Here is a 12858-nt window from a genome sequence, read left to right on the forward strand (position 1 = left end):
TATATAACATCAGCTAACCCATTTCAATTGCGCCCAGCATATTTGATTCGGGGAATTTGGAGAGAGAGTGTTGTATCAAAGACCTGCAAGGGGCAATAGAGCGTATAATGGAGATTGTGTGTCTTTCTACACCCAGCACAGTGAAACCCCCTAAATGAAACGATATGGAAAAAACAGCTGCGCCGGATGGAAGTAAGAGAAAAAAGCCGGAAGAAGAAAAAATACACACACGAGCTGCTGGGGGAGGTCTGTGAACATCGAAAAGTACTCTGCACTTGTGCTCGCTCTTCTTAATACTTCACTCTTCGACGCCATCAACACAAAAGGGCAAACACGGAGCAGCAAAGCAACGCCAACTGACACAGCACCAGATCTTATCCATAATGGATGAATCCCGTTTTTTGTTTGTTTGTTTTTCCCCCCTTTTTTGATTCTGTTTGGAAGTAGCTAGTGTATAGCCGACCTTTGGCACTCCGCGCTCTCTTATACTTCCGCTTTTTGTTGAGTGTGCTGTTCATTTCCCCTGGAATCGGACGTGCTATACTTCTTTAATTCTTAATCGAAAAGGAACTAATAGCATTTATACTGGAACGGATCGTGACTCTGTTCCGGGGTTAATTTTCAACGTAACATCTTTTTCTTTTCTTTTTTTGGGTAGTATATCCGGGTTGCATTTATTCCGGAGCGGACGGAATATAATAATCAGGACGACCGACCTCCCCGTATTTATACATCAAGGAGCCTTATTTAAGAAGACGTATATACATAGTAAAATTTTCTCTAGACGACCAAAACCGGCTCAGCAAAAACCGCTCCTTCGATTTTTTGTTATTTTTATTTTTCTTTCTAGTGGTTCTCTTCTTTTTCGCAGAGTTGGGTAATATTTTATGCATGAAGGAATAAGATAACGTCCTTTGATGCCCCCGATGTATAAAAATAGTCAGTTCACCGCCGACTCCTAGGACTCTCTATTTTATTTTATTTTCTTTTTCTTTTCCCTCCTTTTTCCATGCTGGATATTATAAGTCGTAAAAGATGATGCTCGTCAGGGAGAGATAGATAGACGATTTTTAGTTCTTTTTCTTTTTGCGACTCTTTGAGTCTTGACTCTCTGGCAGTCGAGTTTATTATTCTCCGAGGCGAAAAACGATTGAACAACAAGGAAGGAGAGAGCACAAGAGAAGGAATAAAAATATAAAACAAAATGTGGAAACAAAAGGGATCGAGTAGGAAAAAGAAAGGAAAAGAAGATGTCCTAAAAGAGGAATCGAGGCGGAAGAGCGGGCAGATTGGATTTGTTATATAAAAAAAAGGACCGAACTGAAACGAGGAGTAGTAGGAAAGAAAAAAATATATAAAAGTCGTACCCTATCCGCCGGCCCGGAGTTGAAGGACAAAAGAATTCCATTCCGGTTGAATGAGACACGGAGAAGAAGAAAGAAGAAAAAAAAGAAAGAAAAACGGCTGATATATATATAATAGATGTGTGTATAACACAGGAAATGCTGGATCAACGGAGTTCAGGATCCCTGCTGCTGCTGTGTTGTGTGTGTGTGCGGAGGAGACGGACGAAAATAAGATGATGCGGTCGGCGGTAGGAGGTTAGGTTTGTTTTGCTTTTTCACATGGACAATTTGGTGGCCGTCGGAAAGTAAGCATGAGATAGCTGATCCAGCGGAATCGTCTCGTCGTAGAGGGACGGCGCCTCCAGGATGATGGCGGCCGTGCCGACGAAGCAGGCCACGATGAAGATCCAGAGAAAGAAGCGATCCAGCACCATGGCCACGAATTTCCAGTCTTCAATCACTTCGATCTCTCTGTCCGTGTCTTTCGTGTGCTTGGCAATGAACTGGATGCTCCTCAGTGCGCAGCTGACATCCGGCGGCAGTAGATCGTCATCTCCGTAAGTTAACGGCCCGAAATCTAAAACAAAACCAAAATGAAACATGTTCAATCCGACAAATATAATCAGTAGTCCGATATCGACACATACTGTGATAAATCGGCTGCCTGGGCTGGTTGCTAGAGGCGTAGCTGCCGTAAGTGGATGAGCGCAATTCAAACGTGGCCGTGATATCGTTGGCCGGAACCGTTTCTCCGGGGATCTCTGACGGGCAAGAAGGATTCTTCCGGTAGGTGTGAGCATAAATGTACGGAGTCGAATCGTTCCTGCTGTTGCCAATTCCAAGCCGCGGGTGTTAAATAACATTACATTTGAATGAACCGGGAAATTCAAAAATTATAAAAATTTTTAAAATAAAAAAAAAAACGAACAAACCCGCCAAAATCGATGCCGTTGTAGAACTGGTTCTTCTTATTCTTGCGCTCGTCGCCGCAGCTGCCCTGACACAGATAGATGGGTCGACTCATGAGCAAAAGTCGTGGCATGATGACCGTAAAGACTTTCTTGACCCAAGGAGACATGTGATGCGTTGCCGGGGATCTTTTTCAAAAGGAAGGAAAAGAGGAAAATCAATAGAGTAGCTCAACAGCAGCAGCCCAGTCCGAGCTGTCCAGGATTTCTTTTCTTTTTCAGATTTTTCAAGAAAAACCCGCTCGCTATACTTACCGGAAATGAACGTTGAGAACGCAGACAGTGACGATAATGGAAACTGTCACCAGGATCATGGTGAAGAGAAGATATTTGCCTAGTAATGGAACGGCCAGCGAGGTCGGCGGAATAATCTCGGCGAGCAGGAGGAAGAAGACAGTGAGCGAGACGAGGATTGAAATGCACAGGGTGACCTTTTCACCGGAATCGGAAGGGAGGTAAAAGACCAGGATCGTCAGAAACGTGATGCCCACGCACGGAATGATCAGGTTGACCGTGTAGAACAGGGTCTTGCGACGCATCGTCACGTTGAATGTGATATCTGTGCATGTCAATACATAGTTTACCATTTGCATATTTAAAAAATCTCAACGTATGAATGAATTATTCAGGATCAATTTAGTTACCTGGATAGGGTTCTTCACAGCAAGGATATCGCTCTTCGTTCTTTCTGGCCGGAACATCTAGAATGTCCCACTCGACCGACGGGTAGAATTCCGTCAAATTGATGCCGGTGACAATGTTGGCGGAGACGACATCGATCCCGCTGTCCGTTTCCTGCATCATGTGCATCAGATCGACCTGCAAAAAATGACAATTGAATTTAAATTCAACATATTTCTTAAATGGTGTTTTAATTGTATTTACTTCGTGACCGTCATAAGTCCAGGAACCGAATTTCATGAGGCAACTTTGCTTGTCAAACGGGAACCATTCGACGTCCATCTCGCAACTGGACTTGTAGATGGCAGGTGGATTCCAGTTGACTAAACCCGTGTGATGGACTGTAGCCTTGGTCAATAAAGTCACCTCGTAATTGCCGTCAGCACTAAATTTAGAATTGTCAATCAAAATATTTAACATCTGCCAAAAATAAACACAACCCCATAAAAAATTCTGACTTGTTGTAGAGGACAATGTCGGGCAACCAAATGTTTTCAGCCGGTACGTAAAGCATCTCGACATCCTCGTAGTCGGCCGGATCCCACACCAGACGATAGTCTGTCCATTTCTGAATGCGCATTGCGCAATAAATCATTTTTTCAGATGAAACTTAGTTATTCAATTCATTATTCAGATGTCAATATGTACACAGTACCTGTTCGAGCCACATGGATGTGGTCATAACCTGGTTTCTCAGACTCTGCATATTGAGGGGGAAAAAAATTAATTATAAATAAAGTAATTATAATTAATCGGATGTTATTTTTACCACTTCGATGAGCTGAGAGAGTTTGAGGTTCAGCCAGACTGTAAGCTTGTCCGTGCTATTGTTAACTGGTCTAATGAGTCGGTTGTAATTACTGAGCAAATCGTCATAGAGCCGTTTGGCGTACATGTTGGCAAACCCGAGCGTTCCCACTTTAAATCAACACGTTCAAAATTGAAAAAAAAAACTTATTAGCAATCGAAATTATTACTCAATTTGATTGACTAGTCATACCTGAGAGTTGGAACGAAGCGAAACAGACGAGAAAGTGGAGCAAAAGGCGATGGAATTGCATCTTCTTTCTTCGAATAAATGGTAGCAAACTTTCTAAACAACTTCAATTTACTTTGATCACGATTAATGAATCACCGAGAGTCGTATACAATTAATAAACAAACCCAAAATCAGAATTTTTTAATGGAAGCTGATACTACGCGAGACTTGGGTCGACTGAGTCTCCCAGCTGGATGTCGGAGTCTGCGTTGCTGCATCAAGTCGATGGAGGAACATGATCTTGGTTCTCTTAGTGACCGTCATTCGCCCAGAGAGCAGCACTATCCAATCGCTCCTCCTGTGCCCAGATCCTGCCAAAGACGAAAGACATTAAATCAATAAAAGACAAGTTCCCTTCGGTCGATTCGCTACGGGTGGTTGGTGTCTCTTCCCACTGCAGTCCCGACTTCTTGTTGGCTAAAGATCCTGGTTTTTTTTTTGCTAGTTTCATTTCTTTTCCCAGGATCCAATAAGGAAAATAGCGCAACAGCAAAGACAACTCCTATGTAGAGGAATCCACATGGGTTTATTGATCGATCCGTACCAGAGACACAACCGAATAATATGAATCAAGATGAACCTCTTTCATGCACACGAACAAGCGGCAAAATGAAGAAAAATCGAGAAAAATATTAAGAATCGAGCGGAGGGAGAAAAATCAGAGAAAAAGAGGCAAAAAGGCCACGAAATCAAATGCGGAAAAAATTTAAAAAAAAAAGACGCGATAAAATAAAGTTCGACATATAATCACCCGACACCACGCCCGAAAAATCCAATCGAAAACACGCACAGTCACAAATACAACAGCAGCAGAAATTTTTTTTTTTCTTTTTGAAATTCGGTTATTTTAACTCAGTTTTTCTTTGCTGCTCAACTCCACGCATCATTCAACACATCTTTTTTTTGTTTGGTTAAACGTTAAGATTATTTTTTTTTTTTCAATTCTGTTGTTTGTGTGGTTGCTGTTCACAATGTGGGGTGAATTAACAGATTGGGTGTAACGAGACAAAAGGAGGTATTTTAAGAGAGAACCCTCCCACTTTTTAAACAAACAAGCAAAACGGCAGAAAAAGAGAGATTGGAGACGCCATTGTTACACAATATCACAGCAAAAGTTGTTTTTCTTTTTTTTTTCTTTCAACCCATTTTTAATAAAAGGATAAATATACATTGAAGAATATTGGTCGATATAGAAACTTTTTTTTCAGGAGAAAAATGCAGGAAGAATTAAGGGTGAGGGGAAATTAAAAAAAAAAAAAAAAATTAATAATGATAATAAAAAAAATGTCAATTCATCAGCAAAAAAGCTATTTCGATTTGTTAGTTCTTGTCAGTGAGCTCTTCCGGAGGACGGACAATCTGGTATGATATCAAGTATTCCGGATAGGCCTATAAAACGAGAAGAAAAGGCATTCAAATTTAACTTCAAATAAAAAATAAAATAAATGTCAATCGAAATCAATGTTACCTGTTCGCCTCGATAAACGACATATTCCGGGTAGGTTAGACCTCCGGTGCTGGGTCGGCCGACAATCGAGTGATGACCTGGAGGAGCGTGGGCCATACGCATGGCACTGAACTGCAGGAAAGATTTGCCAATCGTTACACGACAGAGAAGCAGCTGGCGATGACAAGAATAGCAGGATCGATCTTTGTGTGAGGGGCAACCAGTTCCGCCGCCGATGCCGTAGACGTACTGATTGCTTTTCGAGGAATTCTCCGCAAAATAGATCCCTGACAAACAATAAAAAAAATAAATAAATGTGACATTGAATGCCTGCAACAAACGTCCAGCCAACACAAAGTATTATTTTACCAGCTCCGAACATTCCTCCAATATAGGCATGTCGCTCGTCAAATCCTTTTTGAACGATAGCATGAACGAATGGGGAACCGTGGAAGAGGAGTCGTTCATTGCTCTGTCCGCCGTTCTCATCGGCTACTTCCCGACGTCGGTGACAATATCGTTCCCACAATCGTCGATTGCGTACTTTTTGGATCTGATGGAACCCAATAAAACAAGGACGTTAGTATAATGGAACTGGAAATAAACAGAAAACTGGTCTACCTTAAGAACGTTGTAGCGAGAGAAAATGCCGCCAGCGTGACCGTTGTCCTTGTGTTCGCGGATCGTACTCTGAAGCTCCTCCTCCACCGTGAGATATTCCTGATCTTCGGTGCTCAAGTCAATCAGCATCGTGCCCGTCGTCTGGTTCGACGACGAAGACGAGCTACCAGATGGTCCCAAACCAGCCGAATTCCAACCGCTTCCGGGATTCGAGGCTGAAACGGCCAATTGGCTGTAGAATTTTTCTACACCTACACAGATGGAACCATCAAATATCTTTGTTAATCCATTGTTTAACCAATCAATGATTAAACATTATACCTTTGAGGAGTCGATGCCGGTGACCGTAAGCGTGAACTCCAATTTGTTTCAACTCTTCGTGGCCCATCTCCAATAAGATGTCGATAGTCACTTGCTCACGATCGAAAATCTCGCGCAAGTGTTCCAGTCCCAGACTGGAAAGGAACGAGACAATCGTAGAGGCGGTCGTTGTAGTCGCAGTGGTTTGGATCTGCTCCGGAACGTCATTGTCCGAGCAGCCGTCGCCAATCTGAGCTCCACTAGAAGATACAGGCACCGAGGTATTGGAAGCAGCAGCCAAGCCGGGGGAATCCGGGCCGAGCATCAGGAGAGGTAAAGGAGCTAAGCCGGGCGACGGACAAGGAGGCGCTATGACGACCGCATTTCCGGAAGGCAGGACTAAGGTATCTGAACTGGTCGATGGGTTGGCAGAGGCGCCGGCAGTGTTGCCGCTGCTTCCAGACGAGCAGCCAATGACAATAGACGATCCTCGTGGTGAAGGATTGAAGACGGGCGAGACGGGCGACGAACTGGCTGTCGGAGGAAGGTGTTGGGTCATGGCGTCCTGCAGTAAACATTTGACATCCTCGGCGGTCGACAAATCCAACGGAGTTTGTCCTTCCTGGTTCTTCATGTGGGGATCGGCCCCGTGGGCCAAGAGCAAGGCACAAAGCTGAGTGCGACCTTTCTGGGCCGCTTCGTGAAGTGGCGTGAAGCCCCAGCGATCGGTCGCGTTCACTTCCGTGTTGAAACGAATTAGCAGGGCGGCAACGTCCAGGTGTCCGTACGACGAAGCATTATGCAAAGGGATGAGTCCGCCTTTATCTTGGGCGTTGACGTCGGCTCCATGCTCGAGCAAGTACTCGGCCACGTCCAAATTGTTGTAGCCGGACGCCAGATGGAGAGGCGTAGAGTTACGGCCCAGCGAGTCACGACAGTTGATGTTCTGACTCGTCACGAGCTTGTGGACACGAGCTAGATGACCTTTCTTGGCGGCGTCCAGCAGTGCGGCGTCGCCGCGCAGAAGGTCGGCAATGTCTTGATCGCCGTCACGTACAAGGTCCAAAGGCGTGTGACCGTCTCGATTCTTCTTACTGGGATCGGCGCCGTGCTTCAACAACAACTTGACGATGTCGTACTTTCCCTTGGCGGCCGCTTCGTGCAGCGGAGTGAATTTCCACAAGTCAGAAACGTTGACGCTGGCTCCGGCACGTACCAACAACTCTGTCACTTCGTAGTGTCCGTAGGAGCAAGCATTGTGAAGCGGAACTAGACCGCCTTTATCCTTGGCCTGGAATAACCCATAAAAACAAAACAAAACAAACAAACAGATGAGTAAAATTTAATACACGTCCCTCACATTTGTATGGCATCGAGGCTCGCTCTCACCTGGACATCGCCTCCGTGTTGGAGGAGAAACTCGACGACCGCAAGGCGGTTATAACCGGCCGCAAAGTGAAGCGGTGTGGAATGTCGCCCATCTAGGTCGCGGCAGTTGACTAGCTGCGGCGAGGGATTGACGCCCAAAATACGACGGACATTATCCAAATCCCCAGCTTTGGCCGCTTCTAGCAACTGGTATTCGAGATCGACAGGCGGAGGGGTGGCATTGAAGGCCGGCTGCTCGGCGAAAAGCTTCTGCACAGATTCGGTAGCCACTTGGGCGGCCGTGTAACCCTGAAGAGAGACGACCGTGGGATCGGCGCCGTATGGAAGAAGCAGTCGACACACTGGCACTTGTCCTTTTTGACTGCTTCGGTGCAGGGCCGTTTGACCAAGGCCGTCCAACACATTGACTTTGGCACCGTGACGCAGGAGAGCCTCCAAAACGTCCAGGTGCTCCTTGTCGGCGGCAATGTGTAGCGGCGCGTGAAGCTCTTTGTTCTTCTCGTTAGGCGCGGCCCCTTTCTTCAAAAGGATTTCGACGACGTGCTTCCGTTTGACTCCGGTGGAGGCGACGGCACAATGAAGGGCAGTGTCTCCCGTGTACGGGTGCTTGAATCCAATGACGTCCACAGAGAGGAATTTCTTGAGACGAGTTGGATCCGCTTGCCGAGCCGCTTCCAGTAAACTATGTCCTTTGAATTCATACGATAGAAGGTCCTGGAGTTCCCGCGAAGGGGCAACATCCAGGGCGGATTTGGCGTGGCAGTTCAACAATGTCGGATCGGCCCCGTGGGCTAATAAAAGGGAACAAACTTCACGGCGGCCTTTGGAAGCCGCTTCGTGCAGCGGTGTGAACTGCCACAAATCCGTGGCGTTCACGTTGGCACCGGCGCGAACGAGCAGCTCCGTCACTTCGTGATGCCCGTAGGAACAGGCGTTATGCAATGGAACTAAACCACCCTTGTCTTTGGCCTGAACGTCGGCACCGTGTTGCAGCAATCTCTGGACGATCTGTGTTCGGTTATAACCAGCAGCCAAATGCAATGGAGTGGACTTGCGGCCGTCACTGGCATGGCAGTTTACATTCAACGGCGTCAAGAGGGAAAGAATTTTGTCTTCGTTTCCACTCCGAGCTGCCTCTAAAAGTTCCTCTTTACGATAATCACCAGTTAACACGGGTCGTGTTGTGGCGTCAGCTACATCGAGAGGAATTTTTCCTAAAAATAAAATTAACATTAAAACAAGAGCAAAAACATTTATTTGAATGATGTAAATTACCTTCAGCATTGCGAACATTATGATCAGCTCCATGCTGTAGAAGAACTATACACACATCAATTTTACCCTTGATTGCAGCCTCGTGCAGGGGTGTGTAACTCCAATTGTCCCTTGCATTTGGGTCTGCACCAGCACTTAGCAGAAGTTGAACAACTTCGGCATGACCGAAAGAACAGGCATTGTGAAGAGGAATCAAACCACCATCATCTCTAGCATGAACATTGGCTCCAGTGGCAATCAAATGCTCCACCACATCTCTTCTACCAAAACCTACAAATTTAAAAATAAAACATAAACATAAACTTGTAAAGATCTCACTCTCTCATGCTCTGTTTCACGACAGGCTAGTTATGCTGATGCATTTCACTTGAAAAGAGAAAAGGAAGTGATATTGGTGGAGTAGAAAACCAGGGTAACCTTAAAGGAACTAATAACTTCATTGAATGAAACCAAACATTTTTAGGAAGAGATCAGGTTGTGAAAAATGAAAGCTTGAATGATAGAGAGTTGAAAGTTATTTTGCCACAGTTATTTACCTGCGGCGAAGTGGAGTGGAGACGACTTTCTTCCAGCTGTATCACGGGCGTTAACATTTTGTGTAGTTACCAACTTTTTGACTTTAGAAACCTCTCCGTTCCGACAAGCTTCGAACAATTCACGAAGAGGATCACACGGACTGGTCGCAAGTAGATCTATGGCGGTATTTATCGAGGAGGTAGACCTTCTCGTCGCCATTTTACCACTAGTTTTCCACAATTTTTTTTCTTAGAAAGCCACTCAACTCAGCACCTAATAACCCGTCCTACACAACGTCCCGTTGTTACCAGACCAAAACAGCTGTGCCTCCAAGCTAGGAGGAGGCTGTCACTTTGTCGCTGGTAGTTTTAATTCAATTAAAAAAAACTGTGAATTATTGTTTTTAAATGACTGAAATATTAAATTATGTTTAGCAACCTACAAATCTGACCTAAAACTTGAAGTTCTAATATAAAAATGTGAAATTTGTGCTATTGGCATCGCTGAGAAAGTGTCAACTAGCCATCTAGCGCTGAGATTTTAAACTGACGAAATAAATCGGTGAAAAAATAAATTCGCATGGTGTTTCAAATAACTGAAATAAGGGTGGGTTCATTCAACCACAGTCACAGACAACGAATTGGTTCAATTAGGTAACCAATTTGAACAACACAAACACCATATTATAAAATAATGCAGTTTCCCAAACTTCTTCCTTGATGAAATATAATTTCTACACAATTTCAAAATAGTTTTAAAACGTGTCCCACAAAATCAAAACTCAAGAGGTAGTTGTATAAATGACATGCCAAGTAAGATTAGAACTGATTTCCAACCTAGTTTAAAAATGTGAATATGTGTGGGATGTGGGGAGAAACAAGTATGTGGGTCAATGGATGATACATTCATGGTAGATTGTGTTGTGTACACTTCTGCCGTTACTGATAGGGGCTTGACATGTTAGAGATAAGAATTTTTTATCAGTTTGCCTGGTTTCAAATCTGATGTTCTTACTTTATAGTATTCTCTTTATGCATGATGGCACAACAAAACTTTGTTCCTGGAACTGCTAGTCAAGATCCCAATAATGAAGTGGAGCTTACTATTTCGGCAAAGTAAGTATTGTACAAATAATAAATATAGCACTACCATTCAGTTCTACAGCAAATTTCATTACAATTTAACAGGAACTTGTCAAATAAAGATCTTGTTTCCAAGTCTGATCCTATATGTGTGGTCTACATTCAACAGGGCCAATCTTGGGTAGAACATGGCAGAACTGAGCAAATTGTCAACTCGTTAAACCCAGAGTTTTCCAAAAAAATTGTTATTGGCTACCGCTTTGAAGAACTGCAAAAGTTAAAATTTAAAATCTATGATATTGACAGTAAGAGTACTGCCTTGGATAAACATGATTTCTTGGGAGAGGCTGATTGCTCTCTTGGGCAAATAGTTTCTTCTGGCAAGATTGTTATCCCACTTCATCACCCTAAGAGCAAAAACAAAGGAGAATTGTGCATAGTAGCTGAAGAAATAGGGGCACTTAAGGAAGATGTCGAATTCCTGTTTAGCGCCGAGGGTTTCAAAAAGAGCGGGATCCTCAGCAAACCGGATCCGTTTTTAGCCATTTATAAAGAAAACACTCTAGTTCATCGCACAACGTTCATAAAAGACAACTGTAATCCAAGGTGGCCAAAATTCACTATCCCTATGCGATTGATACGCACAAAAGATCAAAAAGATGTAGCATTATCACTGCAGTGCTGGAATTGGAACGGAGATGGAAGCCACAAACTAATGGGCGAGGTACACACTACCACACAAGGAATTCTACAAACTCCCAAAACTTTCTCGTTGGATGATAAGGTTCGATTTATCCTGATTTGTTGAAAGGTTGTATATTTTTTTTGCTAATGAATTTATTGCTGGTAATGTAGAAAACAGGAAAAAGCGTGGGAAAGTTGTGTTTACATGAAGCCAAAGTAATTAAAACCTTTTCTTTCTTGGATTATATCACGAGCGGCACTCAGATTAACTGCACAATTGCCATAGATTTCACTGGTAGACGTTGATAAATCATTTAATTAGGTCGTCACTTTTAACTTTTTACTGTGTTAGGTTCCAACGGAGCTCCCAATAACCCTAATTCCCTACATTATATGGGACCTACGCCTACTCTCTACGAGCAAGCACTGCTGTCTGTCGTCACAATTATTCAAGACTACGATAGTGATAAACATTTCCCCGTTCTTGGATTCGGAGCGAAAGTTCCGCCTAACGGTATTCTTTCCCACGAATTTTTCGTCAACCTGACTCCCAATCCACACTGCTTTGGAGTTAATGGTAACATTTTTCCATCAACAATCATATCATTTTATTCATCTAAATTATTTAAAAAAAAATAGGGGTAATTGAAGCATACCGGAAATGTTTACCTTGCATTCAGCTTTACGGACCTACCAATTTCTCCCCAGTAATTAATCATGTGTCACGCTTCGCCGCATCCCACTGTAACGGAAACAATTATTTCATCCTCCTTATTCTTACCGATGGGGAGATTACTGATATGCTGGAGACAAAGCAGGTGAATTAATTTTGAAGATTACCAATGGTTTTTTACTCCGAAATTATTTTGTAAGACGAGTCAATTTTGAAATAATTACTCATGTGTGTATCCATGAATTTCATGTATTGTCTAGGCAATTATTGCTGCATCCCATCTCCCGATGTCAATCATAATCGTTGGAATTGGCCATGCCGACTTTTCATCAATGAAGGAACTGGACAGCGATAATGGGCATTTATCTGCTAACGGCCGTACTGCCGCACGCGACATCGTGCAATTTGTTCCTTTTCGTGATTTCTTGAATCAGCCAGATCCATACCGCGCAGCCGTAAATTTAGCCAGTGCTTTGCTAATGGAGATTCCCAACCAGCTAGTGGCTTTCATGAAATCCAAAAATTTGACACCTAAACATCCACATTAATGTAAGCCCAAACTTATTATTTCCACGCTTACTGTATCACCGTAGCTTATCCGCGACTAAGTGTTCCTAACTTTCTATAAGATCCTTCATTTCTGTTTTCTTTCAAAATTCGATTTACAGATATTAATCTAAATTAATCTACGTTAACCATTCCAATTTTATCATTTGAATAAAATACCCGGTGCAGGTACAATAAGAGCGGTTACATAGTGGTACCAGTGTATTTTTAAAAGGGTAAAATATCGATTTATTATTTTTTGTTTTGCTATACGACTAGTTTAAATCCATG

The 12858-nt window shown here is 43.4% G+C and overlaps 3 protein-coding genes across 5 annotated transcripts; 1 reads left to right on the plus strand and 2 right to left on the minus strand.

Annotated features, from left to right (window-relative positions):
* Positions 1-1077: 1077 nt before the first annotated feature.
* Positions 1078-4253, minus strand: LOC124204790 (acetylcholine receptor subunit beta-like 2). 2 transcript variants are annotated; one of them, XM_046601998.1, is made up of 10 exons: positions 3996-4253; positions 3765-3913; positions 3651-3695; positions 3454-3563; positions 3200-3380; positions 2959-3133; positions 2570-2873; positions 2279-2443; positions 1994-2172; positions 1078-1923 (listed from the first exon to the last, which is right to left on the minus strand). In XM_046601998.1, the coding sequence occupies exons 1-10, from the start codon at positions 4054-4056 to the stop codon at positions 1622-1624; spliced, it is 1671 nt and encodes a 556-aa protein (XP_046457954.1). In that variant the 5' UTR covers positions 4057-4253; the 3' UTR covers positions 1078-1621. The 2 variants fall into 2 exon arrangements, with proteins under 2 accessions (XP_046457954.1, XP_046457955.1); XM_046601999.1 differs by having other exon boundaries at positions 1994-2169; positions 3996-4245.
* A 288-nt stretch (positions 4254-4541) lies between these two features.
* LOC124204789 (poly [ADP-ribose] polymerase tankyrase-like) lies at positions 4542-10054 on the minus strand. The gene is made up of 8 exons (XM_046601996.1): positions 9603-10054; positions 9067-9336; positions 7792-9005; positions 6424-7693; positions 6103-6353; positions 5851-6034; positions 5503-5768; positions 4542-5423 (listed from the first exon to the last, which is right to left on the minus strand). Exons 1-8 carry the CDS (start codon positions 9799-9801, stop codon positions 5355-5357), a joined length of 3723 nt encoding a protein of 1240 aa, XP_046457952.1. The 5' UTR covers positions 9802-10054; the 3' UTR covers positions 4542-5354.
* A 91-nt stretch (positions 10055-10145) lies between these two features.
* LOC124204793 (copine-8-like) lies at positions 10146-12774 on the plus strand. 2 transcript variants are annotated; one of them, XM_046602003.1, is made up of 7 exons: positions 10146-10235; positions 10604-10697; positions 10770-11448; positions 11520-11643; positions 11701-11925; positions 11988-12166; positions 12282-12774. In XM_046602003.1, the coding sequence occupies exons 2-7, from the start codon at positions 10618-10620 to the stop codon at positions 12567-12569; spliced, it is 1575 nt and encodes a 524-aa protein (XP_046457959.1). In that variant the 5' UTR covers positions 10146-10235; positions 10604-10617; the 3' UTR covers positions 12570-12774. The 2 variants fall into 2 exon arrangements, with proteins under 2 accessions (XP_046457959.1, XP_046457960.1); XM_046602004.1 differs by lacking the exon at positions 10146-10235 and adding an exon at positions 10267-10370.
* The last annotated feature ends 84 nt before the right edge of the window (positions 12775-12858 follow it).

This window comes from Daphnia pulex, chromosome 10, assembly GCF_021134715.1.
Source record: "Daphnia pulex isolate KAP4 chromosome 10, ASM2113471v1".
NCBI classification, from domain to species: Eukaryota; Metazoa; Arthropoda; class Branchiopoda; order Diplostraca; family Daphniidae; genus Daphnia; species Daphnia pulex.